This window comes from Dermacentor silvarum, chromosome 4 (assembly GCF_013339745.2).
Source record: "Dermacentor silvarum isolate Dsil-2018 chromosome 4, BIME_Dsil_1.4, whole genome shotgun sequence".
NCBI lineage: Eukaryota > Metazoa > Arthropoda > Arachnida > Ixodida > Ixodidae > Dermacentor > Dermacentor silvarum.
In genome coordinates this window covers 170626857-170653085 of record NC_051157.2, presented here as the reverse complement: position 1 = coordinate 170653085, position 26229 = coordinate 170626857, and the positions used below count along the sequence as shown (strand labels likewise).

At 49.4% G+C, this 26229-nt stretch overlaps 1 protein-coding gene across 1 annotated transcript in view; it reads right to left on the bottom strand.

Moving 5' to 3' along the window:
* Positions 1–417: 417 nt before the first annotated feature.
* LOC125945061 (uncharacterized) overlaps positions 418–26229 on the bottom strand; it is an 80843-nt gene continuing 55031 nt past the window's right edge. Inside the window, exons 6-9 of the mRNA XM_049666621.1 lie at positions 25744–26025; positions 18862–19006; positions 2829–3098; positions 418–1120 (exon numbers count right to left, since the gene is read on the bottom strand). Coding sequence (XP_049522578.1) covers positions 1002–1120; positions 2829–3098; positions 18862–19006; positions 25744–26025 — 816 coding nt within the window. The 3' untranslated portion in view covers positions 418–1001. The remainder of the gene's footprint in view (positions 1121–2828; positions 3099–18861; positions 19007–25743; positions 26026–26229) is intronic.

The following is a 26229-nucleotide window of genomic DNA, read 5'->3' as shown; positions in this document are numbered from 1 at the left end:
CACTTTAGGGCCTGTGTTACAATCGCTATATTCGAGCGTGTGGCAGGGATGTCATCGCATAAGAAAAGCTAACACTTTCGCGAAAGCAGTCCTTTAGATTTGCAACGAAGTGCATTGGCGTACGCAAGGCAATAGGTGGAACACAGCAAAGCGGACGTCACAGGACCTGACTCTCAACTGACGTCTATATTATTTGACTTAAATAAAGTGGGGCCGGCTTGGAGTCGGCGTCAAACGTTTACAGGGCATGGGATGTGTGAATATCATTGGGACAATGTAGGAACGACAGCGCATTAGTGCAAGTGCGGGATAATTTTTCCACCGAAAACCTGAACACACTGGTCTTAGGCAGCACGCTCGTTACAAGCCAGCTATAGACGACAGTACGTTTCTTTAGGTTAATATTTCGCACACACAGAAAAAAAGCTGGCCTATACAATTTCTGGTATTACCTGGCACACGTGATCTGGCTAATTTGATTTCTTAGATATAAATAGTTTATTCCCATGTCTGAAAACAGGCTGCTTGTGTTAACCGAGTCAATTTGCTATATTTACTCTGGGTCATACAGACTCACGCTATCACCTAGACCCGAACTCATAAATAAATGAAATGCCACGTGATTCAGGTTTAGTAGGAGGCAGACCTACACAAACTCCGATTCACTAGGACTCGCTGAAACTCATTGGCATTCATTCGCCAGCGCCCACTGGTAGGTCGCAGTTTGGCCGTACACACAGCCTCAACGAGGTCACCTATCTATAACGCAGACTTCTGCTATACTAGCCTGTATAAGCTCGTCATACCAAAGACTCACATGTTTTCTAATCTTGGCCATAACGCAAATAGAGAGGGTAGGCTTTCCCTGGAAGAGCTTTCAATCACGCTCTAAATGGCTAGTTGAATTCTATATTTTATTGCAAACTCGCACAACCTATGGTAATATTGAGCACATATTTTGCATAGGTCAGATTATGTAGATCGCAATATAACATATGTTCCTAGGCTCGCACGAGACAGCGGACCAAATTTGGTCTGCTGACTTTTCCGGTGTCCGTCTTCGGTAGCGAATCCATGAAGAAGACGCCACCGTAGAGCTGCTTGTGCAAGGCATGGCTACCTGCAAGGAGACATGAATAAATGCTTGAAACTTCGTTTCCTTAGAACGCAGACGCTCGAAGCTGAGAAGGGGCGTCACGACGTATTCTTATGCGGTCAATTTCAATGGCCATGCTGGCTAACCGAGCTGTGGTATTCTGCAATCATGTGATTGCGCAGCTCACAACATGACAACATATAAATAATTGAAAGCGCCTTTCTGGCTAAGGGAGGCACATTCCAGCCACTAAGTTATATCTGAGGGCTCTCCTACGATAACTTGCAGCGATATAAATTGTGATCTACATACTCGTCTGCTAACGACACATTGCCAGCATTTATATTCTGGTGAACAACGCACTCATATAGTAGTAGTCATTAGATATCTGATAAAAATGCACGAACCAATTATTGATCTAGTAAAAGTCCACCGTGAGCTAAACTGGGTAAAATCTGCGGAATGACGGCACTAGGAAGCGCTCGCAGTGCCTAAAGGCAGCTTATTGATACCCCTCAATTGAGAACTATATCATCAGTGCCTTCTTAGTAGTACTAAACCATGGGTTCGGAACTTTGACGATAATAAAATTTGACAAAGAGCAACGGTGAAGAAAATTATAAGCGTAAGAGCCAGGAATACACCAATACGTACAAAGAGTAAAAATGTGAAGCTTTTGTAGGGTAGATTAACTGGAAGCGGAAGTATACACTATTGTGACATGCAGAAATGAAAACCAGCGGTGTGTTACATTACCGCAAGATGCAGTAACGACAGTGTAAGCGTGGGATGGATCGGGATGACCAAAGAAGATGGTGGTCGCTGTAAATCCAATATGTCTTGTCACGGACATAGAAAGCATAATAATCGTAATCGCGCCATCAAACATTGCTACCGCAACAAATTTCCTACAACCAACGGTGCCTTATTGCGCGATAACTAGCTCTGTGAGCGTGCCTGTCGGCGTAATGTGAACTAGTAAAAAAAAGTATTCTGCATCTCGAGTTTCAGGCTCCATGCAAAGAAAGACGCACTGTGCGCTCAAAGTGTACTTTCCTATTCAGATGATTCCAAGGCGTTATTAGTACCGCCTGTGTGGTATGTACTGGTATTCATGCAATATGGGACATCAACACCTGAAAGTACCTAATAACAAGCAATTACGCAATAAAAAACAAATAACTGATGTAGAATGACGACCCAAAATAGTGTACTCCGCTGAAAGGTTTCCATCATAGTCGATGTGAATAATTTTGAACATCTGAGATCCCCTGAGGTGCAAGTAAAGTGCAGTACACCAGTGTTCTTGCATTCGGAACCCTCGGAAACAGGCTGCACCAGCCTGGAACCAAGCCCGTGACCTTGCGCTCAGTGGCAGATTGCCCAAGCCACTCTACCGCCACGGCTTGTAAGACATAAGTGCATTGAAGCCACTGTTAGTTGCTTCTTTTTATGTCTTCATCAGGGTACTGAATTTCACTGGCGATCGCTTTGTTTTGTGCTCAACGAAAGTGATTTAATTACAAATGAATGAATATAGCAGACTCACCGGAACATACCGACTGTGGACTGGCACGGAAGTGTTGAAAAGAGCTCGCTTAACAGCACTAGTTTGTTCACATTCATGTCCACCGGAATAACATCACCACAATAACCTACGCATACGCATCGTGACTATGGCGAACTTTGGTGGCTCAAGAAGAACGCTGTTTATCCTTGAGGCAGCACTTACTTGCTACTGTTGCTTTAATATTTTCGGCAAGCTCCTCCGAGTCCTTCCTTCGACCCTCGTCTGTGAGCACCACAGCGGCTGCGGGGGCTTCTCCGTAGTGGCAATGCGGGAGTCCCACAATCGAAACCTCGGCGATGTCAGAGGCGTATTCGCGGAGGAGATGTTCTTCCAGTTCGGCAGGAACCACGGGGTTGTCCAAGCACTTGATCATCTGCTTAAGACGATCGACGATGTAGAACCGGCCGTCTTCGTCATAGTAACCTGCGTCGCCTGCACGTTCATTGCAATCAGCCTACGGAAGTCAACTGTATGTGTTTTCTGTTAATCATTCAAGTAGACCAATTTTACGATCAGAATATTTCAATACACTACTGCTAACCTATGGGGTGCCGGTAGCAATAGCACCAGCGGACAGAACAGCCACTGTGATTGTGATATGAAGCCGCTACAATTATTACTGGTCAGGAATAAAGGACAGTCTTAAGCCGCTCATCTCTGAAACGTGCAGAATAGGCGGCGTGACGTACTAAGTATACACATGCAATTTTTCGGCTCTCGCTCTGCACGGTGATTGGCTATGCGTGAATCGCTCGAATGCAGGGGTGATTACATACTGATCCCTGGCCATGAATGTGGGAGCGTTGACACTGTCACCAAAGGTGGGGGGGGGGAGGGGGCGATACTTTCGAACGTCCTTTTGGCAGGTCTAAATGCCTGCGGTAAAGGACCCACAATGGTAGGCACGTTTACCCGGTCTGTGACCTGCACGGAAACGGGGAAAAGAATCCTCCAAAGGGGGAACACTCCCGTCGTTAAAAGCTCATAGCCAGCGTAGTGACAACGTAGGATTTGATAAAAACGCTTATTTGAGCGAGTGCTTGTTAACTGCCGGTGCGCGTGTCTCACCTGGTTTCTATGAGAACGGGCCTGCGGACAATTAGGCAGAAACGTGACGACACAAATTAAAGGCAGCCAGGCCGCGAGGAATCGCTAAGAGCGTGGGAATAGAAGAGAAAGAGCCATGAGGGGAAAGAGTGCCAAACGCTTGCCTAATGTCTAACAACTCTGCTAACGAGATTATCCACAACCCAGCAGCTGGTGGATTAAGTTCAGTGGTAACCACATTGGTTAGGGAAATGTTGAGGCGACCCAGCAATTGCCACCTCCCATTTTTTATTGTTTACTGAAGTGGATTCAAAGGCTGTCTGGAACCAATTCCTTTCCGTCTAGACTGTAATCACTAAACTGATAGATAAGTAAGACAGCGTACGATGCAACGATAGTCTGGGCCGTACCCACTTGGTGGTCGAAGAGTGAGACTCAGTTGGTCGTATGTAGAGACAGTTATCCTAGGCTCTAACTTAGGGGAAAAAGTAGAAGAGTAAGGCGCTGTTTACTTGTGTAGTTTTCATCGGTTTTGTTTTGCAATCTCTGCATTTGACTGAGTAAATATTTTCGCTGCAATACACCTCCAAGTTTTGTTACCTCCAACCTGCCTCCTGCGTCATCAACGCCGATTATCACCTTGAACAGATTTGATAATTTTGAAGAAGAGTAACTTTACCAACAGGTTTTTTACCAACATCTTCCCTCCTCACTTGAAGAAGAAGTTAACTTACAGATGCTAACGACGCAACGAAGAGATGCACTAGTTCCTGAACAACATTGAGTAAGGAGTACACGTTCAAACGGCAGTAATTTTCAAGTATGCTGATGACGATAGCGCAACACAAAAGCCGGTTAACCGAAATTGATAAGTGACGCCTTGTACAAACTACATGCTAGCTAACACCGAACCTGTCGATTGATCCCTCACAGAGATGATTACCACTCTGCCCCCCACAACAAGAGGCTTCCTACCCCCTGTCCATTACTGCGGGCGGCATCAAGACAGAGAAACGTCCAAGGTAGAAGAAGGCGGCGCCGTGGCTACAAATGACAAGCAAGGAGTGGCAGACTAATTTATTTTATTATGGGGTTTTACGTGCCAAAACCACGATCTGATTATGAGGCACGCCGCACTGGGGGACTCCGGAAATTTGGACCACCTGGGGTTCTTTAACGTGCACCTAAATCTAAGTACGCGGGTGTTTTGCCATTTCGCCCCCATCGAAATGCGGCCGTTGAGACCGGGAGCTCTGCCCCACGTTGATTTGCGTTGATAGGGTGTCCGCGCTGAGCCGGGCGTCGATGTGGTGGGTATGGATATAGTGGCTATGGAGTGGCAGACTACAGGCATAGTGATAGACACACACACACGCACACGAATTCGCATCAGCTCACGACGACGAGAAGCACCACGAAACATTTTAATTTTTTAAATAAAATTTGGAATGACGACGTGTGTATATAAGCGATGCTCCACATAAACCGTAAGGATGCACGTTCTGCGCGACTGCCTGCGGATGCTTTTGATGCAGAAATAGCAGTGAAGCGAGACTGTAAAATAAAGGCGGTCAGAACGGGAGCTCTTCCTGACGTTGCAATCTTCAAAGCACGTCGTAACTCCACGTAACTCCATGGACGCGTCCAGCCCCACGTCGCATGCGGAGTGTATGGCTCTCGCGTTGATTTTATTTGACTGTCATGTTTTATTTTCCTTTTTAAAGACGATGGTCTTTCTTGGGCTACCTAAACGCAAAAACTTTGTCACTCGATTCAACCGCCCGGGCCCGGCCAAACCCAAGCACAAGTAGACGAGGTGCAGAGAGAGAAAGAGAGACAGACAGAGAGCGAGAGTAACAAATTAAATAAACTTTCTTGGCGAGGTGGGATTCGAAACCGGGTACCCACGGTCCAAAGGAAAGCGTCATAACCACTAGGCTATACACCCACGCTTGCAGAGCGTGCATTTGTGACAACCATATGACAACCAACATTGGTAGCAGAACTTGCTATGGGCGAGAGAAAAAAAATGAGAGCGAGAGAGTCATTTAAAGAAAGAGAGAGAGGGGAAGAAAGAAACAAACACAGATAAACAGAAAGAGATATACAGAAATAAATGAAAAATGAAACGCTGCAAATGAAAAAAAAATCAACGCGTTACAAATGGTCTCGAAGAGACGCTATGCGTTAAAAACAAGCCGACTGAAGCCGCGATTCTGTAGCCGGCTTTAAGCTAGCAGTAATAAAATTAAAGGTCCCACAGAAGGCGCGAGAGCAGGGCGAACGCGGGAAATTTGAATTGAATTCAGCAAAACCTCCATTGCATCCATCATGGGACGAGTGAGAGGCAAGGGAAAGAGCGTGAGGGGTGGAAGGGTGGAGAAGAGAGCGTGTTACGTAACAGGGGCGGCAGAAGACTATGGTCTTTCGACGCAATTTGCAGCGAAGCAAGCAGATACGCGGCCAATTTTTCCTTGTCTGTTGTGGCGAGCAGCTAAACCCTTCGATAATGGCGGCGCGTTGTTGTCCAATCGCGAAAAGAATAATGGAAAAGAAAATAACGTGCGAGAAATTACTAAAACAAAATATTTTTTGTCTCAGCCTCCGATTTTACATTCCTGATTTCCTTTTCGGATATATTTATGGATATATATATATATATATATATATATATATATATATATATATATATATATTGTCACGTGCAACAGAAGGCCTTCAGAGCAAGAAGTACTGCACCGGCAGAGACGAGTACTAGCCAGAAAGATGGCTGACCCCAAAAACGAAAAACCTCTTCTTCTTCTCTCCTTGCCTGAATACTGGCTCGCGCTCGCCGCAGCTCGAGACCTCGTGGCATTTTCCCCCTGTGAAAAAAAAACGGGCATCGTCCCGATGCTAGCGCTAGTCGACGTAGGTAGAGGGAAAGAAAAAAAAGGGAACGAACATAAAGTAAGCACAAGTGGGGGTGAGGGAGAGAAAAATAAAGTACGTCATAAAGTTGAGACGCTGTCGCACTATCGCGCGAAATAAGGTTTGAGTCGTACAACGTGCACAATCTCCGAGTGGTGCCTTCGACGCTGGGGTGACATGGCACTATCCGGGAGAACCTCGTAGTTCACGTCACTAACGCGACGCAGCACTTTGTAGGGTCCAAAGTAGCGACTGAGCAGTTTCTCTGACAACCCCTGGCGGCGCACCGGCGTCCACACCCAAACTTGATCGCCCGGGTGGTATTCCTCTTGGCGATGGCGAAGATTGTAGCGACGTGCATCTACACTCTTCTGTTGCGTGATGTGTAGGCGTGCCAATTGGCGAGCTTCTTCGGCGTACTGCGTAAATTGCTCAGCGTCAGGGGTGAGCAGCGCGTCGTAATCGTGTGGAAGCATCGCATCCAGCATGGTCTGAACCTGACGTCCATAGACAAGACGAAACGGCGTGAATCGCGTTGTCTCCTGGATGGCAGAGTTGTACGCAAATGTTACGTACGGTAGAACCTGATCCCACGTCTTGTGTTGTACATCGGCGTACATGGGTAACATGTCGGCGATGGTTTTGTTCAATCGTTCCGTCAACGCGTTGGTCTGCGGACGATATGCAGTGGTCTTGCGATGGCTCGTGTAGCTTAGCTTGAATACGTCGTGAATCAGCTGGGCCGTGAAAGCTGTGCCTCTGTCAGTGATCTCATAAGACGGGGCTCCATGTCGAAGAACGATCTAGTCTATAAAGAACTGGGCAACATCGGCAGCCGTAGCGCGTGGTAGAGCCCTTGTCTCGGCGTATCTGGTTAAGTAATCTGTGGCGACTACGATCAACTTGTTGCCGGCTGATGATAATGGAAAAGGCCCGAGTAAATCCATTCCTATTTGATCGAATGGTGCCCTGGGTGGTGCGATCGGTTGCAGCAGCCCCGCGGGCTTCAGTGGTGGGGATTTGCGGCGTTGACATTCCCGACAACTCTTGACGTAGCGCTTTACAGATGTAGAAAGTTTGGGCCAGTAGTACGCCTGTTGAACTCTGGCGAGAGTTCGGGAGGAGCCTAAGTGACCAGATGTGGGCTCGTCATGGCAGGCAAGAAGAATGTCGTCGCGCATGTCAGCAGGTATGACGAGAAGGTAGGGTTTGCCGTTGCTGTTCGAGTTTTTCTTATACAGGACACCTCTTCAAAGGCAGAAGGACGAGAGACTGCGAGAAAGGCGTCGAGGTATGGGAGAGTTGCGTCCTTCGAGGTTTTCGATGATTGCGCGGATTTCTGCATCCTCGCGCTGTCGTGCAATCAAGTCCGTTGCGGTGAGGGCCCCAAGGAATCCACTGTCATCCTCAGCGGCCGGATCACAAACATCGGTGGGTGCACGCGACAACGAATCCGCATCTTCGTGCTTGCGGCCTGATCTGTATACGATGGTCAGATCGAATTCTTGCAGACGAAGGCTCCATCGTGCGAGTCGCCCAGCGGGGTCTCGTATATTGGTCAACCAGCACAATGAATGGTGGTCGGTCACTACTTTGAAGGGGCGACCGTAGAGGTAAGGCCGAAACTTCATGGTCGCCCATACCACTGCAAGGCACTCTTTTTCTGAGGTGGAATAGTTTGCTTCTGCGCGTGAAAAAGTACGGCTGGCGTAAGCTATCACGCGCTCTGTGCCCTCTTGGTGTTGGACCAGGATGGCGCCAAGACCCACGTTGCTGGCGTCGGTATGGACTTCAGTATCAGCGTCCTCGTCAAAGTTAGCAAGAACTGGTGGTGTCTGCAAACGCTCCCGCAGCTCGGTGAAAGCCGCGTCCTGCTCTTCATTCCAGACAAATGGTACATCTTCTCGTGTGAGGCGAGTCAGAGGTTCGGCAATCCTAGAAAAATTGGCGATGAAGCGGCGATAGTATGCGCAGAGCCCCAGAAAGCGACGGACTGCTTTCTTGTCACGGGGAACAGGAAACGAGGCTACGGCGGTGGTCTTGTCAGGGTCAGGCCGAACGCCATCCGCGCTCACAACATGGCCGAGAAACTTAAGTTCTTTATAACCGAAGTGGCATTTCTCTGGCTTCAGCGTGAGGTTAGCGGCGCGGAGGGCGTCCAGCACAGTCTTCAGACGATTCAGGTGTTCCTCAAAGGTCGCCGAAAATACGACGACGTCATCAAGATAAACGAGGCAAGTATGCCACTTCAAACCAGTGAGAACAGTGTCCATCATTCTCTGGAATGTCGCAGGTGCAGAACACAAGCCGAAAGGGAGCACTTTGAATTCATACAGGCCATCCGGTGTAACAAAGGCCGTTTTCTCGCGATCTCGTTCATCAACTTCAATCTGCCAGTATCCGCTTTTCAAGTCTATAGATGAAAAATACTTGGCGCGTCGCAGTCTGTCGAGTGAATCATCGATGCGGGGCAGTGGATAGACGTCTTTTTTAGTCACGCTGTTTAGCCGCCTGTAGTCAACGCAGAAACGTAGTGTTCCGTCCTTCTTCACGAGGACGACCGGCAATGACCAGGGACTTTTGGAAGGCTGTATAACATCGTCCTGAAGCATCTCTTCGACTTGCGTATGTATCGCGTCCCGTTCTGTGGCCGAAACTCGGTAAGGCTGTTGTTTTATGGGCGAGACGTCGGTATATGTAATGATTCGGTGTTTCGTGATGGGCGTCTGACGCACCTTAGAGGACGAGGCGAAACATTCTTGGAATTGAAGCAGCAATTCATGCAGTGCTATTTGTTGTTCCTCCGGTAGAGTCGAATTAATGTCTACTTTGCCTAGTGATGCTGTCGCAGCCCCCGGTGTCGATTGGAGAGCATTGTCCAGTGATGCAGACGTAAAACATTCAGCAGTCTCTGTTATGGGGTAGGCGAGAGCGATGGCAGTGCGACGAAAAAGGTGACGGTGCTCATTACTAAAATTCGTCACAAGCAGCGTAGAACGTCCGTCACGAAGCGTGACGAGGCTGCGAGCGGCGCAGAGACCTAGTGTGAGCAAGAGCGACAGGTTGCCTTCAGCGACTGCCTCACCATCACGTAACTTGTCACACACGACATCAACGAGGACACTCGAACGGGGGGGGGGGGGGTAACGCGACGTTGTCGGCATAAACGCGAAACGTGCTGAGATGGCTGTCGTCGGTTTTGTCTGCTGCTCTCTTTGTCGAGAAGGTCACGGTGCGCTCCCGCAGGTCGATAATAGCGCCATATTCCCGTAGAAAGTCGATTCCCAGGATGATGTCTCGGGAACATTCGCGAAGTACAAGGCAACTGGAGAGAAACGTACGTCCACGAATGCCAACTCGGAGTGTGCATATACCAAGTGGGGTGACTACATGTCCGCCGACAGTACAAATTTGTGTTCCGTACCAAGGCGTAACTACTTTCTTCAGGTGTGTCGCTAGTTTTCGGCTCACGATCGAGTAATCAGCCCCTGTGTCCAATAACGCACTGACTTCATGGTGACCGTCGAGCACCACAGGTATATCCAAAGACAGTCGGCTTCCGAGTTCAGTTGTTGTCGTCGAATCACTGCCGGTACCTGGTCGCGTCGCTGGGAGGCCTTGCTCGCGTCGATTATCAGCGGCCTCGCCCCCGAAGGTCGCTGTCTTTAGTTTTCCCGTCTAGGGCTTGGCGAACGCCCCTGCGCCGCCACTGGGGAGCTCCTGGAATTTGGGGAAAATCGTCTCGGCGACGGTGACCGTGACTGCCGTCGCAAGGGCAGTGGCATGCGCTTTTGAGACAGGTATTCCTCAATGGCTCTTGGTCTTTCGCCGAATCTTGGCCTTGGTGAGTCGACGGCAAAACCCTGAAGTCCAAGGCGGCGATACGGGCATTCACGGTATACATGTCCGGCTTCGCCACAGTGATAGCACAGCGGTCGCCTGTCCGGTGTGCGCCAGACGTCCGATTTTCTTTGAAGTGGTTGGCGGTTCTCCAAGTGCTGGATGGGTTGCACTGATGCAAGTGTATCGTGAGGCGTGGGGAGGACGAAGCGCGGAGAAGCAGGAATATACCGGCTCGCAGCTTCCGCGTATGATGCGTGCCGAAGCTCCGTCGGCACAGGTGGTGTGACCTCCCTGGCAAGCGGGACTTGCAGAGCATGCTGCACCTCGTTCCTGATGAGGCTGGATATGGATCCCGCAGTAGGTTGAGGCGGGCAGTGTATTCTTTGCAGCTCGTCGCGTACCACTGATCGAATGAGGTCGCAGAGGGAGTCGATGTTGATGCTACCTCCGGCAGCTCCGATCTGATCCATCGATGACGCGACGCTGATTTGCCGGTCGTACACTGCTGACCGCTACTGAAGCACTTCTTCCATTGTCGTGGCTTCCGTTAAGAACTCGGCCACAGTCGTCGGGGGACTCCGAACAAGGCAAGCGAAAAGCTGCTCTTTAACCCCTCGCATTAAGCGCCGGAGCTTCCTATCTTCTGCCATGTCCGGGTCAGCTCGACGAAAGAGGCGCGTCATGTCCTCAACGTGCATCATCACACTTTCGTTGGGCGTTTGGATGCGCGACTGAATGGCCCGCTCTGCGCGTTCGCAGCGATCAGCATTGGCGTAACTTGCCCGCAGATGACGACAAAAGTCGCTCCAAGACGAGAAGGCTTCGCGGTTCTCGTACCAGGTGCGAGCGCCATCCTCCAGGCTAAAGTATACATTCTTCAGCTTGTTCGCATCAGTCCACCCATTGAAATCAGCGACGCGTTCGAACTGAGCCAACCAGTCTTCGACGTCCTCAAGGATGGAACCATGGAAGACTTTTGGCACTTTCTGTAGCGTATAGTGAGCAGCAGTAGTAGTGCCTTCCATACCGCTTTGGTGCGTAGCTGACGTAGTCTCGGGAAGAGGTCCAAGCTCAGGGGGCAATCCTCGGACTCTTCGGCTGGCCCGGTGAACAGGTGTTGTCACTGTAGGCACAGGGCGACCAGGAGGCGTGTAGGACATTTGCTGGGACTACCCAGCACCTCCACCAGTTTGTCACGTGCAACAGAAGGCCTTCAGAGCAAGAAGTACTGCACCGGCAGAGACGAGTACTAGCCAGAAAGATGGCTGACCCCAAAAACGAAAAACCTCTTCTTCTCTCCTTGCCTGAATACTGGCTCGCGCTCGCCGCAGCTCGAGACCTCGTGGCAATATATATTAGTGGAGAATATGCATGTAGGCGCCGTGGGCACTGCCATCGCTTCGGCGCGAGACCCGAGCTCGAGCTGCGGATGCCAACAGCTAGGACTGTGCCTAAAAAGCCACTTGCGATCCCTCGGACGAGTTTCAATAAATCCCCCTTTCATTTGGTGGAAGTGCTGGGTAACCTTGAAAACTGGAACTCCGAAGCCGGACGCTACCCACTGCTACGACCATGCCTGACGGCACCGCCCAGGAAGATACACCTCAGCCTCCAGCGGTCATCGTTTCTGGTGTGTTGCGCCAGCGTGATCCTGCCGTCTTTAGCGGCACCGATGATCATGACGTGGAGGATTGGTTGTCATCGTACGAGCTGGTAAGCCGGCACAATAAGTGGGACGGCGCCACCAAGTTGCACAACGTGTTGTTTTACCTTACCGGCGTCGCGAACCTCTGGTTCCGAAACCACGAACACGATTTCACTACATGGACTGCATTCAAGACCAGTTTTGCAGAAGTGTTCGGGCGCCCCGCTGTGCGCAAGCTTCGCGCTGAACAACGCCTACGTGGGCGCGCACAACATCACGGCGAAACGTTCACCAGCTATATCGAAGATGTCATTGACCTGTGTAGGCGGGTGAATTCGTCAATGGCAGAACAGGACAAGATAAAACACATTATGAAAGGCATTGATGAGGACGCCTTTCAAATGTTGTTAGCGAAGGATCCGCGTACCGTGGCTGACGTCATCAACTTGTGCGAAAGTTTTGACGAGCTACGGAAACAACGCATCCCAGCTCGACGCCCACCACAAACGGAAGATTCGCTAGCAGCATTGGTTATTGGTGACAACCAGACAACTTTGCTGACTCAGATAAAAGAATTTGTGCGGGAGGAGGTTGCGCGACAGCTCTCCATTTTGCCGACCACGGAGAAGCCTTCTCACTCTTTGGCTCCAGCGATCCGGCAGATGATTCAAGAGCAAGTGACCGAAGCTCTTCCATCTCCGTGTCAGCCGGCTCCCGTAGCCGCACCTCTGACGTATGCTGAGGCGGCTGCACGGGCACCTCGCCCGCCGCTGTTCTCTCCTGCGCCTTTGCCTCGGCAGCCGGCGGCTCACTTCTTCGGTGCACAACAGCAGGATACAAATCCTTGGCGCACTGCTGATAACCGCCCCATATGCTACGCCTGCGGCACCCCGGGACATGTAGCGCGCTTCTGCCGCCGGCGTTTCCCGGCCTTCATGGGCACCACGCGAGCCTCGAACTACGGATTCTGACCATTTCGTATGCCACAACAGCCGCCACCGGAAGTCTACGTTGCTGATGACGTACCAACTCCGGAGTACCAGCCCTTTGGTGTTCGTCGCTCGCCTTCCCCTCGCCGCCGCTCCCTCTCACCTATGCGTCGTCGGCCCAGTGCCTGTACTGAGGCGGAAAACTGATTTCCGCAGTTCCTGAGGCACGAACTGCGTCGTCGTCGGAAAATCGAAGTCCTCGCTTCTCCCCCGCTAACGTTATTGAAGTGTCAGTGGATCGCATCAAATCTTTTGCGCTCGTCGATACAGGTGCCGCCATATCCGTGATTAGTGAAAAGCTTTGTTGTTTATTACGGAAAGTGACCATGACGCCTTCGGTACTATCGCTTCGAACAGCCACCGCTCAAGAAGTTCAGCCCGTCGCTATGTGCACTGCCAGGGTGCTGATTCGAGACATTTTGTACTCTATTGAATTCTTTGTGCTAACCTGTTGCTCTCACGATGTGATTCTCGGCTGGGATTTCCTGTCGCGCCATCATGCTGTCATTGACTGTGCATGTGCTGAAGTTCAGTTCTCCGTTCTGTGTGATTTGCCAACTCCCGACTTGCAATATCCTGATGTTTGCAGGATCTGTGTAGCTTCAGATACTGACCTTCCTCCACACAGTGCTGTATTTGTCCCTCTTTCATGCACATCGCTTGCCGACGCGACGGTCTTGTTCACACCCGCTGCCGTCTTCAGTCGCCACCACCCTATATCGTTGCCTTTCGCCCTCCTCACGGTTCACCATGGTGCTGCGGAAATACTGGTTTCTAACCCAAATTCGCACACTTTGGCTTTGCGCTGTGCCGAGACTATTGGCACAATCCAGACTGTGGACGCTGACGTTATTGTTTCTTTCCCTGCTGCCGACGACCAGGCTACAACTAACGTAACAGCACTGACGCCCCATGTGCCATCTGACCGGATCTCACCAGATGTGTTTTGTCGCTCTATTGCCGATGACCTCGACCCGACACAACGTGAGCGCCTACTTACCCTTTTAATTGACTTTCACGCCTCTTTTGACTTGAACCAAGCGTCATTAGGCCGCACAAGTACCGTTTCTCACCACATTAATACGGGGCGACACGCACCATTATGCCAGCGACCGTACCGCGTGTCATCCACCGAGCGTCGTGTCATTACTGAGCAAGTTGCGGACATGCTTGAAAGTGGTGTTATCCGACCTTCATGCAGTCCTTGGTCGTCTCCCGTGGTACTAGTTAAGAAAAGAGATGGCTCGCTTCGTTTCTGTGTGGACTATCGTCGCCTTAATAAGATTACACGGAAAGATGTCTACCCTCTACCGCGTATAGATCACGCCCTGGATTGTCTACATGGTGCCGAATTCTTTTCTTCTTTGGACTCGCGATCGGGTTATTGGCAAGTCCCGATGGATGAGTCCGACCACTCCAAGACAGCTTTCATTACGCCTGACGGCCTGTATGAATTTACGGTGATGCCATTCGGTCTATGCAATGCACCCGCGACATTCGAAAGAATGATGGACAATCTTTTGCGAGACCTCAAATGGAAGACGTGTTTGTGTTACTTAGACGACGTAGTAGTTTTCTCCCCTGATTTCACCACTCACCTCACTCGTCTACGCGAAGTTCTGACTTGCCTTGCCACCGCCGGCCTTCAACTTAACTTGAAAAAGTGCCGCTTCGCAGCCCGCCAGTTGACCATACTTGGTCACGTCGTTTCCAAAGACGGCGTCCGTCCCGACCCTGACAAGCTTCGTGCTGTCGCAGAATTTCCGCGGCCGACTACAGTGAAAGAGCTCAGAAGTTTTGTCGGTCTCTGCTCTTATTTTCGTCGCTTTGTGCGCAATTTTGCCTGCATCGTCGCACCTCTGACGAAGCTCCTGGCTGGGCCTGGTGACCTTCGTGATTGGACTCCGGCATGTGAACAAGCCTTCGTCAATCTGCGTCGTCTACTTACCTCACCGCCCATTCTCCGTCACTACGACCCGAGTGCTTCGACCGAAGTTCACACGGACGCCAGCGGCGTTGGTCTTGGAGCCGTCCTTGCGCAACGCAAGCCTGGCTTCCCGGAATATGCGGTTGCCTACGCTAGTCGTGCCCTCACAAGGCAGAAACCAATTATTCTGTCACAGAAAAAGAGTGTTTGGCTATAGTTTGGGCTTTAAGCAAATTTCGCCCTTACTTGTATGGCCATCCCTTTGACGTTGTGACAGACCACCACGCGCTGTGCTGGCTTGCGTCACTGAAAGACCCGTCGGGGCGTCTTGGACGTTGGGCTCTTCGACTCGAGGAATTTGACATTCACGTCATCTATCGCTCCGGGCGTCAACATTCTGACCCGGATGCCCTCTCCCGGTCACCCATGCGATCCGACGACACGCCACCCGCATCCAGGGACTGCCCGGTTGCTGCGCTTACTGTTTCTGACATGCCTTCTGAACAGAGAAAGGATCCGTGGATTGCGTCTCTCATTGACATTCTAACTACTTCTTCAACGGATACAAGCCCTCGAGCCCTTCGTCGCCAAGCCACCCATTTTGTGCTGCGGAACACCATCTTGTACCGCCGGAACTATCAGCCGGACGGTCGTAAATGGCTGCTCGTCATCCCTCGCCATTTGCGTTCCGACATATGCACGTATTTCCACGCCGACCCACAACAAGCACATGCTGGCGTCCTGAAAACGTACGAGCGGCTCCGCCAGCGGTACTACTGGCGAGGCATGTATTCTTATGTGCGCAAATACATTCGGTCATGTGCAGCCTGTCAGCGACGCAAGACAACTCCTCATACGACAGGCCCACTGCAACCTTTACCGTGTCCTGCATGTCCTTTTGACCGAGTCGGGATCGACCTTTATGGGCCCCTTCCATGCACTGCTAACGGAAATCGTTGGATAATTGTCGCAGTAGACCATCTAACAAGATACGCCGAAACTGCTGCACTTGCTTCGGCTGCTGCTCGCGATGTCGCAGCGTTCCTCTTACGGCATTTCATCTTACGGCACGGCGCACCGCGAGAGCTGCTCAGCGACCGAGGCCGCGTCTTCTTGTCGGAAGTTATTAATGAGCTACTAGCTGCGTGTCGCACTATTCACCGCACCACTACGGCATATCACCCACAGACTAACGGTCTAACGGAACGGTTCAACCGCACTCTTGGTGACATGCTCACAATGTACGTTGCGTTGGATCATTCCAATTGGGATGACGTCCTCCCTTTTGTGACTTACGCGTACAATACCGCGACTCAGGCTACCACAGGCTTCTCACCATTTTTTCTTCTTTACGGACGTGAACCATCATCTACCCTTGACACCGTACTTCCGTATCACCCGGACGCTTCTGAATTCACCCCGCTTTCCGAAGTTGCTCGACATGCTGAAGAGTGCCGTCAACTGGCTCGCTCATTCACGTCGGATACCCAAGGCATCCAAAAAGATCGCCGCGACCACGATCAGCCAACACAGTCCTTCGCCGCGGATTCTCACGTCTGGCTTCGGCTGCCATTCCAATCTCCAAGCCTTAGCCCCAAGCTTGCTCCAAAATATCAGGGTCCGTACCGGATCGTCGAATGTACATCGCCTGTCAACTACGTGGTCGAACCGGTGACACCATCTTCGGACAAGCGCCGCCGTGGCCGCGAGACGGTTCACATAAGCCGCCTGAAGCCGTACCACGACCCCCTCGTCGTGTCATCACCTTAGGTCGCCAGGATGGCTCACCTTTGCAGCGGGGGCAATTGTAGTGGGGAATATGCATGCAGGCGCCGTGGGCACTGCCATCGCTTCGGCGCGAGACCCGATCTCGAGCTGCGGATGCCAACAGCTAGGACTGTGCCTAAAAAGCCACTTGCGATCCCTTGGACGAGTTTCAATAAATCCCCCTTTCAATATATATAATATAGACAATTTGGGTTACTGGGCATGTAGAACGGGGCATGAGCCGCTGGGCATGTGTTTCACGGACGTCTGCTTTCTATATTTCCAGCGTCTTTTCCCAAAAGGCGTCGCGTCGCTTTGAATATCTTCAGTACTATGGCGTGTAATGTTGTGAAATGAGAACGCCAGTGTTCTTCAGTGGCACGGTGTAAAATAAACATCTGCACAACACCTCATCGGTGAGAAACTACGGCTTTACTTAGGCAACTGGAGCAGTCCTTTCATGGGCATGTAGGCAATTATATCCATAAACTTGTGCACAAATATTGTAAAAAAGCATATACTCCACGCATGTGAACATGTGCGTTGTATATGCATAATTTGCCCCAAGTGACACATCTGTACGTTTAGGTAGGCGCTAAATCCTCCCCAAACTCTTGTTTAGAATAGTACCACTATGATGTGTGCACTTTTGCGCACCCATACAAATTATCTTGGCCGCATCGTTTCCAGATTTATCGGCGAGGAGCGGGGCCTGCTTAAGTGAAATGTGCTGCGGACCGAACGACAAAAAGGGCGCACACGACAAGTGGACAAGCGCTTTTGCTCTTGTGCGTCCTTGGTTCTTGATGTCTCACTAGCACAACACACTTCAGTAACAAACTAGTCCTAACCCTTTCAGGAAGACCTGAGTTGCTCGAGGCCGACGATCTGCAGAAGCTAAAGACACTTCGTGGCCTGGGACACTGCGGCGTACTATTATGTTTTGCCTCAGTGCAGTATTTCCCTTGACTTCTGAATCTTAAATTGTTTGCGGAAATTATTTTGTGTCCCTAACTGTATTGTATAGACTTATCATTTTTTTACAGCGGACACAGTATAATTTTTGTTTTTATAAGCAATTATTTTAGCCGATCTTTTGGGGCTTGTCTACCTGTAATATAGCGCGTGAAAAATTTGCAGGTGCAGTTTGGCCGCGTTTTGTTTTCGGAACGCCTCCAAACTACAAAAAAATATTCGGCAGATGTTACTCTCTTGTAACATAAGAAGGCGAAAACCTTCTGCACATTTGGCGATACATAAAGTCATACAATCGGTTTTAGACTTCTTTTTAAGGCATATTGGTAATGCAGTAGGTTATACAATCGGGGCTACACTTAATGGAAGGCATAATGAGCCGCAATGTGAAGTACACGTGTCGAAGTACACCTTCTGAATGCCAAATATGAACACATAACGTAGTACCTAAAGTGCAGTATGCTAGTGCATGTACTAGGGAACACCTTTTGTCAGCGATATGGCTGCGACGTGACTCTGCAATCACGCACGCACTAGGCACTCCTTTAGTAAGCCCGAACTGTGCCGCAGCCGTGGCTTCAGGCAAGCGTGCTTGTCTCGCCCCCCGGAGGCCCGGATTCTAGTCTCACCCAGACCGAAATGTACACTTTTTTTAACGCCACTAATTTACTTTGCTTACAGGAATATCCCTGAGAAATCTGACGTCAATCCCAGCATTTTTTTGCAGCGTCGGCCATTTTTCAGTCACGGCGCAGATTCGCCAAGGTCATCGCCAAGGGCACGCCAAGGGCACCACCAACGTAGACACCTATGGCTTTCGCCTTCATAAGTTCAAGTATAGTTCGCGCCCATACATAGCCGGCCCCCCGTGAAATGTCAACCTTAAAACTTGTACAGCCCGCCGACTACAGTGTGGAAATTGCGATACTTGTTGGTTTGCTGAATTTATGACAGTGGCTGATAATCGTCAATTTGACGTTTATTATAGCCAAAAAATTCGCTGCTCACCAAATTCAAAATTTGTCACTAAACGAAGATAAAAAACGTTGAAGTTAGCGATAAAATCGCACAAATGGCAGCGCCAAATCCTACCTGACTTGCACCAACCATCCTCGTCGATGAGATCGGCGGTTTCCTTGGGTCGTTTGTAGTATCCTCTCATCATGGAATCTGCCCTATAGCAGACCTCGCCTGTTTGGCGGGGACCGAGTTTCTCACGCGTCAGCACATCAACTACCTGAAAACCGACCGAGCAAATTGATGTTAGCAGTAAAAGTAAATGTGAAGTTCTTATTTATTCATAAGTGGTAATAACGCAAAACAGTGTCTGTACTGCAAAGCTATGTCACATCGACAAGTATGATACAAATATAAGGTTTCGAGAAGAACTACCAGCTGCCAATTATGGCAGGTTATTATAAAGCGTGCAATGGTCTGGACCAAACACCTTAAGATTATGTACCCGACCTACGGTCCTCGTGTTTGTTACGGTCAGGTCCAATGTGCGGCTGTCCTACTCACCGTGGGGCTAATTACTTTCTGTTTCTTTTGGTAAAACATGATGCGGAAACGATTGAACGAAGGTAAGTAAGGCCAATAACATTGCAAGGATGTTCCCTCCTGGTGACTGCAATGAAAAACGTACTTGTATGGCCCATTAGCAAAATCATACGGTCGCTGCAGTTGGTAAAAACCACAGTTGCTGCAGACAGCTGGGTTTAAAGGTTGTTTCTTGGTATCATCCAGATATAACCACTTGTACCCTGCTGCGCTGGAAGGGCATGACCGCTACAATGAGTGACCATCACGCACCTTATCTGCCACGCATCAAGATTACTGCTGCTGCGCACACGGTGACTCCCTGCGACAGCTCCCTGGAGACCAGCTTTAAAAGCCGAAGGCTCTGCTATATCCGTCTTGTTTGGTAACGATGACAGCTACGGGAGATAGCTGAGTTATTTCTTGGATGAGCAAGAAATAACTCAGCTGTTTGTTCGAACTGTTTGTTCCAAGGTAGCAAGAGCTGTTTCTTAGATTGTACGAGTAGCGACCCTTATATTTCAGATATTTGTTGATGTATGTTGCTGTTATGATTGCCAAGGGTCGTGTCAAGAATGCCGAATTAAAAAAAAAGTTCAGAGTCATTCTATTCTGTGAAGGTGGATGAACAGCGAAACTTTGTATGTGGTGATTGACCGTTGCTCCGGTGAAACGTTCGAAGTTTGTAAGATCGGGCCGCACGGACGGTTCACATTTATTTCCGCCTCGCGGTCCTCGCGCACAGTACGCTTACGCTAGGCGTCCGTGGTCCGCTTATCGTCGGTGGTCTGCTTCTAGGGCCGCTGCGCCCCTTCCCTTTTGTCCGCGAAACACCGGAGATTTCAGTGTTCGCCACAAGAAGGCGCTACGCTTTGGAGCGATATATACGTTTCAGCCGACGCCGCAAGGTGGCGCTACGCTCCGGAGCGATGTACACAGAATGGAGGAAAAGGTCAAGGAAGTTGGTAACCAAGTACAGGGTAATCGAAATTGTAAATAGACAACTAGGAGTCATCAGAAAGAAAGTGAGCGAAATAGAGACCGTGAATTGGATGCAAAGAATGGAAACAAAAAGGACAATGGAGATTTACAAGAATGAGAAGAAAGAAATTAGTACGGAAAATCTGTACGATAACTCAAAGGTCCGTGCCTTGTAATTTGAGGCTCGAGCCGGTTCCTAAGGACCAAAACATACCGGAGCAAATATTCGGAACTAGATGAGGCATGTGTCATCATCATCATCAGCCTATATTTATGTCCACTGCAGGACGAAGGCCTCTCCTTGCGATCTCCATTTACCCCTGTCTTGCGCTAGCGTATTCCAACTTGCGCCTGCGAATTTCCTAACTTCATTATGCCATCTGGTTTTCTGCCGACCTCGACTGCGCTTTCCTTCTCTTGGTATTCATTCTGTAACCCTAATGGTCCACCGGTTATCCATCCTACGCATTACTTGGCCTGCCCAGCTCCATTTCTTGCGCTTAATGTAAACTAGAATATCGGCTATCCGCGTTTGTTCTCACATCCACACCGGTATCTTCCTGTCTCTTAACGTTACTCCTAAGATTTTTCGTTACATCGCTCACGTGTATGCTGCAGTAAAGATCCAGAGACCACTCAGCACATCCTAATGGAATGCGATGGGATCCACCCAGCGAGAACCGTAGGTAACGTGCAACTCCCAGAAGCGCTTGGGTTTAAAGTGGAAGGAAACATCAACAGATCAGCCGTAGAGATAAGCAACAGACGATTAGAGTACTAATGGGAAAAAAATCAGGGAAAAGATGGATATGACCTGATCTCTTAAAATCATAGGTAGCGGTACAAGGTAAATTTTTGAAAAAGAAAAATAAGGAGAGGTATACAAAAATGCTAGATAAAGAACGTGCATAGTATACCTGAATAAATCAAGCAGGCTAGGTGACGATTTGTCGCCGCCCCGTTTTAAAAGGGATGCCATTAAATCATCATCATCATCATCATCATCATCACGCAACTTTCAGCCGGCGCCGCAAGGGGCGTGACGCTCCGGAGCGATGTGCGCTAACGCGCAGACAAAAAACCTACACACGGTTTAGGAGAGAATGACGTTTTACAGCGAATCTGTTATAGGCTAGGTTTCAGGAGATCACGTCTAGCAACAGACCGAAGGAGATCAACAATTTCAGACGCGTTGCGTAACCTTGTGGCGTCGTATGAAAACGTCGGGATGGCGGCGCTTTTAAACTTCAGGATCGTAAAAAACTTGTGCACCACACCGCGCTTTTCGCAGGGCCGTATGTTCGCTTCTTCATTACGTGACGTAGCTCACCCTGGCGGATACCTGAACACGTTAGCGCTAGTACGTGCGCTGTGATTGGCGTATCCGTCTTGAATAAAAAAAATATAGTCATCTCCTAAATCGTGTGTAAGTTCTTTGTCTGTGCGTAAGCGCACATCGCTCCGGAGCGTCGCGCCCCCTTGCGGCGCCGGCAGAATATTGCATCGCTCCAACGTGTAGCTCCGCCTTGTGGCCTCCACTCAAAAAACGTGACGTAGCTTCTCCCCTGGCGGCCACGCGGGTGCGGCGCTAGTACGCGGGCTGCGATTGGGCAGCCGGACTCCAAAATAATATAAAGCTTAGTTTCTCATCTACAATCGTGTGTTTGCCTTTGTATGAGAAGTTTGCGCTTAGCGGCGTTGTACATCGCTCCGGAGCGTATCGCCACCTTGCGGCGTCTGCTGAAACGTACACGATGATGAGGATTTCATGGCATCCGCTTTGAAACGGGGCGGTAAAAAATAGTCACCCATAATGCTTTATTTTATACAGGTATAGTATATATGTTAATTATCTAGCCTTTTCGTATACCTCTCATTAATAATTTTCTTTTTTTCCCAAAATCTACCTTGCGCCGTTACTTATGATTTTAGAAGATCAGGTGATATCAATCTCTTCCCTTCTTTTTTTCCGACAATACTGTAAGCGTCTCTTGCTTATCTCTACGGCTCATTGGTTAATGTTTCTTCCCACTTTAAATCCTAATGCTCCCGGAAGTTGTACGTTTTCTACGGTTCTCGCTGGGTGACTCCCTTCGCCTTCCATTAGGATGTGCTGAGTGGTCTCCGCATCTTTACTGGTCTCGGGATCTTTATAGTAGTTTTATCGGTCGTATAACCTTTGGAATATTCGCTTACTAACTGAATTACGAAGCATGATGTCAGCGCGCACAAGCAAACATGAGGACATCACACTCGATGACCGCGGGCACTTGCTGTCAAAACGATGGCATGAGCAAGCGCGGCCGTGTATACGCGGCCGCGCCAAATACGCAGTTGCTGGCGGAGTAGACGCCACCCCCCTCGTTCTCGCGCCGCCTCACCGCTTTCCTCCCTTTAGCGCGCAAGATCGAGCCGCGATCGTCAGTTACCCTTGCCGCCCGGCTGCGAAATACGCAGTTGTTCCGGAAGCACAACGTCGCCCCCGCCCTCCCTCCTATCCTCCCACATGCTTTCGCCCAACGGAAGAAGAGTGCTTTTGCTCTCAGCTGTCTTCCCTCGCCCACGCCAGCTGGAGCCGCGATCGTCGGCTCCCCTCGCGTGCTTTCACTGGTGAATACAGCATACGGCGCGCGTCGACGGTGTTATTGCCCTTGGACTTTATACGGAACGTCACGGAGACGGCGACGATAAAAAGGAGTCTGGAGTGTTCATATAATTGCTTTCACAGTAAAAGATTAGAGAGATGTATACAAAAATAGTAGTAATAGTAGTAGAGATACCAGCAGTCATAGAGGCATTGCGTAACCCTTTTCGATTAAGCTTGTAGTATCATTAGTCCGTACTTATGGTATGCTTATCAATTTATTTTTCTAAACAAATCATGCATAGATTCACACACCATTCATTGTTTGTGAACTTGTAGATTTTTGTAGGTGGCATTTTTTATCTGTCGCCTGCCTTCTTTTTCTATCTCTTTTATTGCGAGAGCAATTATATGAACACTCCTGGCGAATTTCTGCTGTCGACGTCACCGTCGCCTTCGCCGTGAAGTTCCGTATAATGCCCAAGGATGATAGAATCGTCGCCGAGCACCGTATGGTCTATGTGCGAGTGAAAGCACGCGAGGGGAGCCGATTATCGCTGTTCAATCAGGCGCACGCAGAGGAGGAAAGTGGAAAGGAAGTGCGCCGTCTTCCGTCGCGCGCAACTTTCTGGTCGGAGGGTAGGGAGTAAGGGGGCGTGTTCTACTCCGAACGGCCCGCCCGGACCGCTGTATATTGAAAGCGATCTGCGTCGGGGGGGGGGGGGGGGGACAGTCCGCCATGCGCTGTGCTTTCGGAGCTTAGTTCGCGTTGATGCGAGACGCAGCGCAAAGGTCAATTCGCTCGCTGCCCCTCGCTCCTCACTCCAGCGTTCTGACAGCGAGTTTCCGCGGTCATAGAGTGAGATGTGTTCATGTTTGTGCGCGCGTGACACCAATCTTGTTTATTTCTTTAGTATGCTTATTTGTACAAGATTATACGGCCTATAAAACTGCTATCCTTACTTTGTATAGCTGTCCACCAACTTGCTATCTCAATCGATGCTTCACCTTGCGGGTGAAACTCAGACTTTTCGTTCACTATGCGTTGAGGTGATTTCGCCATTGATAAGCCATTTGCCCATTTGCGCGCCTATTCTCTATTGCAATGATGTTCATATATTATTTATTAGAATTTTCAGGTGTGTAATTTTCTAGTTCTCATTTCATTTGTAAGTTTTTGTACTGACCGTATTAATGTTATGTTCTTAATGCGCTGTGCAAATAATACTTTTGTTACGTTGACACTTTTTTTACTTGTAAGATTACGATTGTTTTACGTTGATGTAATCATGTTCTGCTCTTATGGAATGACTTTCTTAAGGCACATGTAAGGTATTTACAATTAAAATAAAATTTAAAGAATAAAATAACGCTGCCGTAAGCAGACATGCGGAAAAGTGACTAGAATTATTTCATCTGGCGCAATTATCATTTTAATCATTACTGTTTTAGTTACGGTAATGCCTATTTGAGCGATAAGTACATATAAACAAGTAAATACTCGCGTAACTGATCATGTTACACTTGGCATGAAATTTCTTGTTCAGTTCAGCCTTGAGACTGCGGCACCCCGCAGGCAATGGCGTGCAAAATTACGCAGAACACGCGGATTGTGTTTATTCCGCACAGAACGCTGTCTTAAAGTTCGCTGACCTTTAGCAGAAACTTTGTGTGTTGCGTATTCCAGTGATATTTCACCTTGATTATTTGGCTTAGTACTGGCACACCTAAGCCGGCAAGTTACATTTGTTCGTTTGCGAACAATGCCAACGCTAGACACAAAGACAGGCATAAAATTCTTCTTTACTCTCCTATAATAAGTTCGAATGCTTTCGCTTAATTGTGAGCTGATTCACATGTGAACACGCGCACCAACATTTACTGTCAGTAAACAAGGTTCAAAGCTTAATAATAAAATTGCAATGTGGCCGCCATCACAGCTAATTGAGGACTTCGCACGATGAAGCGTTGCTGTGGCAATTGAGGCAAAACAAAATGATGTACGTGCGAAAAACAGGATATAATTATCAGGAACGCCATAAGAAAATAGGTGGGTGGGCAGGCTCTGGATTATACTTTAGGCACCTTGGGGTCTCTAACGAGCACCTAGATCAAGCACAGAAGCGATAGCCGCAGGTTACGCCTGGCTTCATGCCTCATCACGACGGCGAAACGCACAGACAAAAGCAAGTACTGACGCCAGTAGGCGACTCGTGGAAAGCTTTGAAACCAGCGCACAAAATGTTAATTATACATTTAACCCACAAATTCGAAGTACATTGCGCTTTCGGCACAAGACGAACTCTTGCACAGATTTTCCACTTCTACATACCTACGTGACAGTAGTGGGAGTATGTGGGCAGAAAATGAGACGTGTTTGAGAATAAAAACGCACCAGCACGCAATTGCCGTTCCTAGACCTTCAGCCGTCATTTACAAATCAGGAAAGAATATTACGGAAGCGCTAATTACTTTTTCTCGCCTCATAAAACCCGCAGCAGGGGTACCTGAGCGCCCGAAAGCCTCCCCGACGTATGGAAAGCCCTGGGTTGCGAGCGCCGAGGTGCGAAGAAGGAGCCAGCCTCGTCCACCACTGAACTTACACTCTCTCCGTGAGAATAGGACGGCCGGAGTGCAACCTGCCTGCGCGCGCAGTGTCAGAGGGGATGCGCGGGGGCCGTCGCTTGGGCCACTGACCGAGTACACCCTATCTACGGTGCCACCGTACTCTATCCAATCTGACAGCGACACCAGCAACACATTATGAGTGGAAATGGAAAGGGGCAAGCGGGCCGCTTTCTCGTGAGTGGCTCGGGGGCAGCTTGCGAACTGAAAAAGATCTATAAACGGTGGTTTCCAATGCGGCTCACCTTTACTGCAACATTCGTATCAGGGAAGCCGACGTCAGCGGTGACGCTCAACTCCTTGTTCTTGGGTTGAGAAGTGACACAGCAGCACGACTCGGTCATGCCGTACACGTGCACCAGGAGCTCAAGGCCACCGAATGCTTTACGAGCCTGTTCGGCCGCTTGTGTCGAAAGCACGCTGCCACCGGCGGCGATGCCTCGCATACTGGGCAACGTTCGGCCAGTGCGCCGCATCTCGCGCACCAGAGCTTGGAGTCGGCCTGGGAACATCTGCGCTGCCGTCACCTGCACGAGGTTCAAACCCGCGCCGTAAGCAAACTGTCGAACTAAACTTTCCGCGTCGGAGTTTTAGTTTGAGTTTCCTAATCGTTAAACTCACGACAATTTCATGTGTTTCACGCTGTTTTCCATGTTTCACATGGTCGTGTAAGCTTATTTCCAGATTAAACCTACAGTTTGTAGAATTTTTTTTCTGTCGTTAATATTATT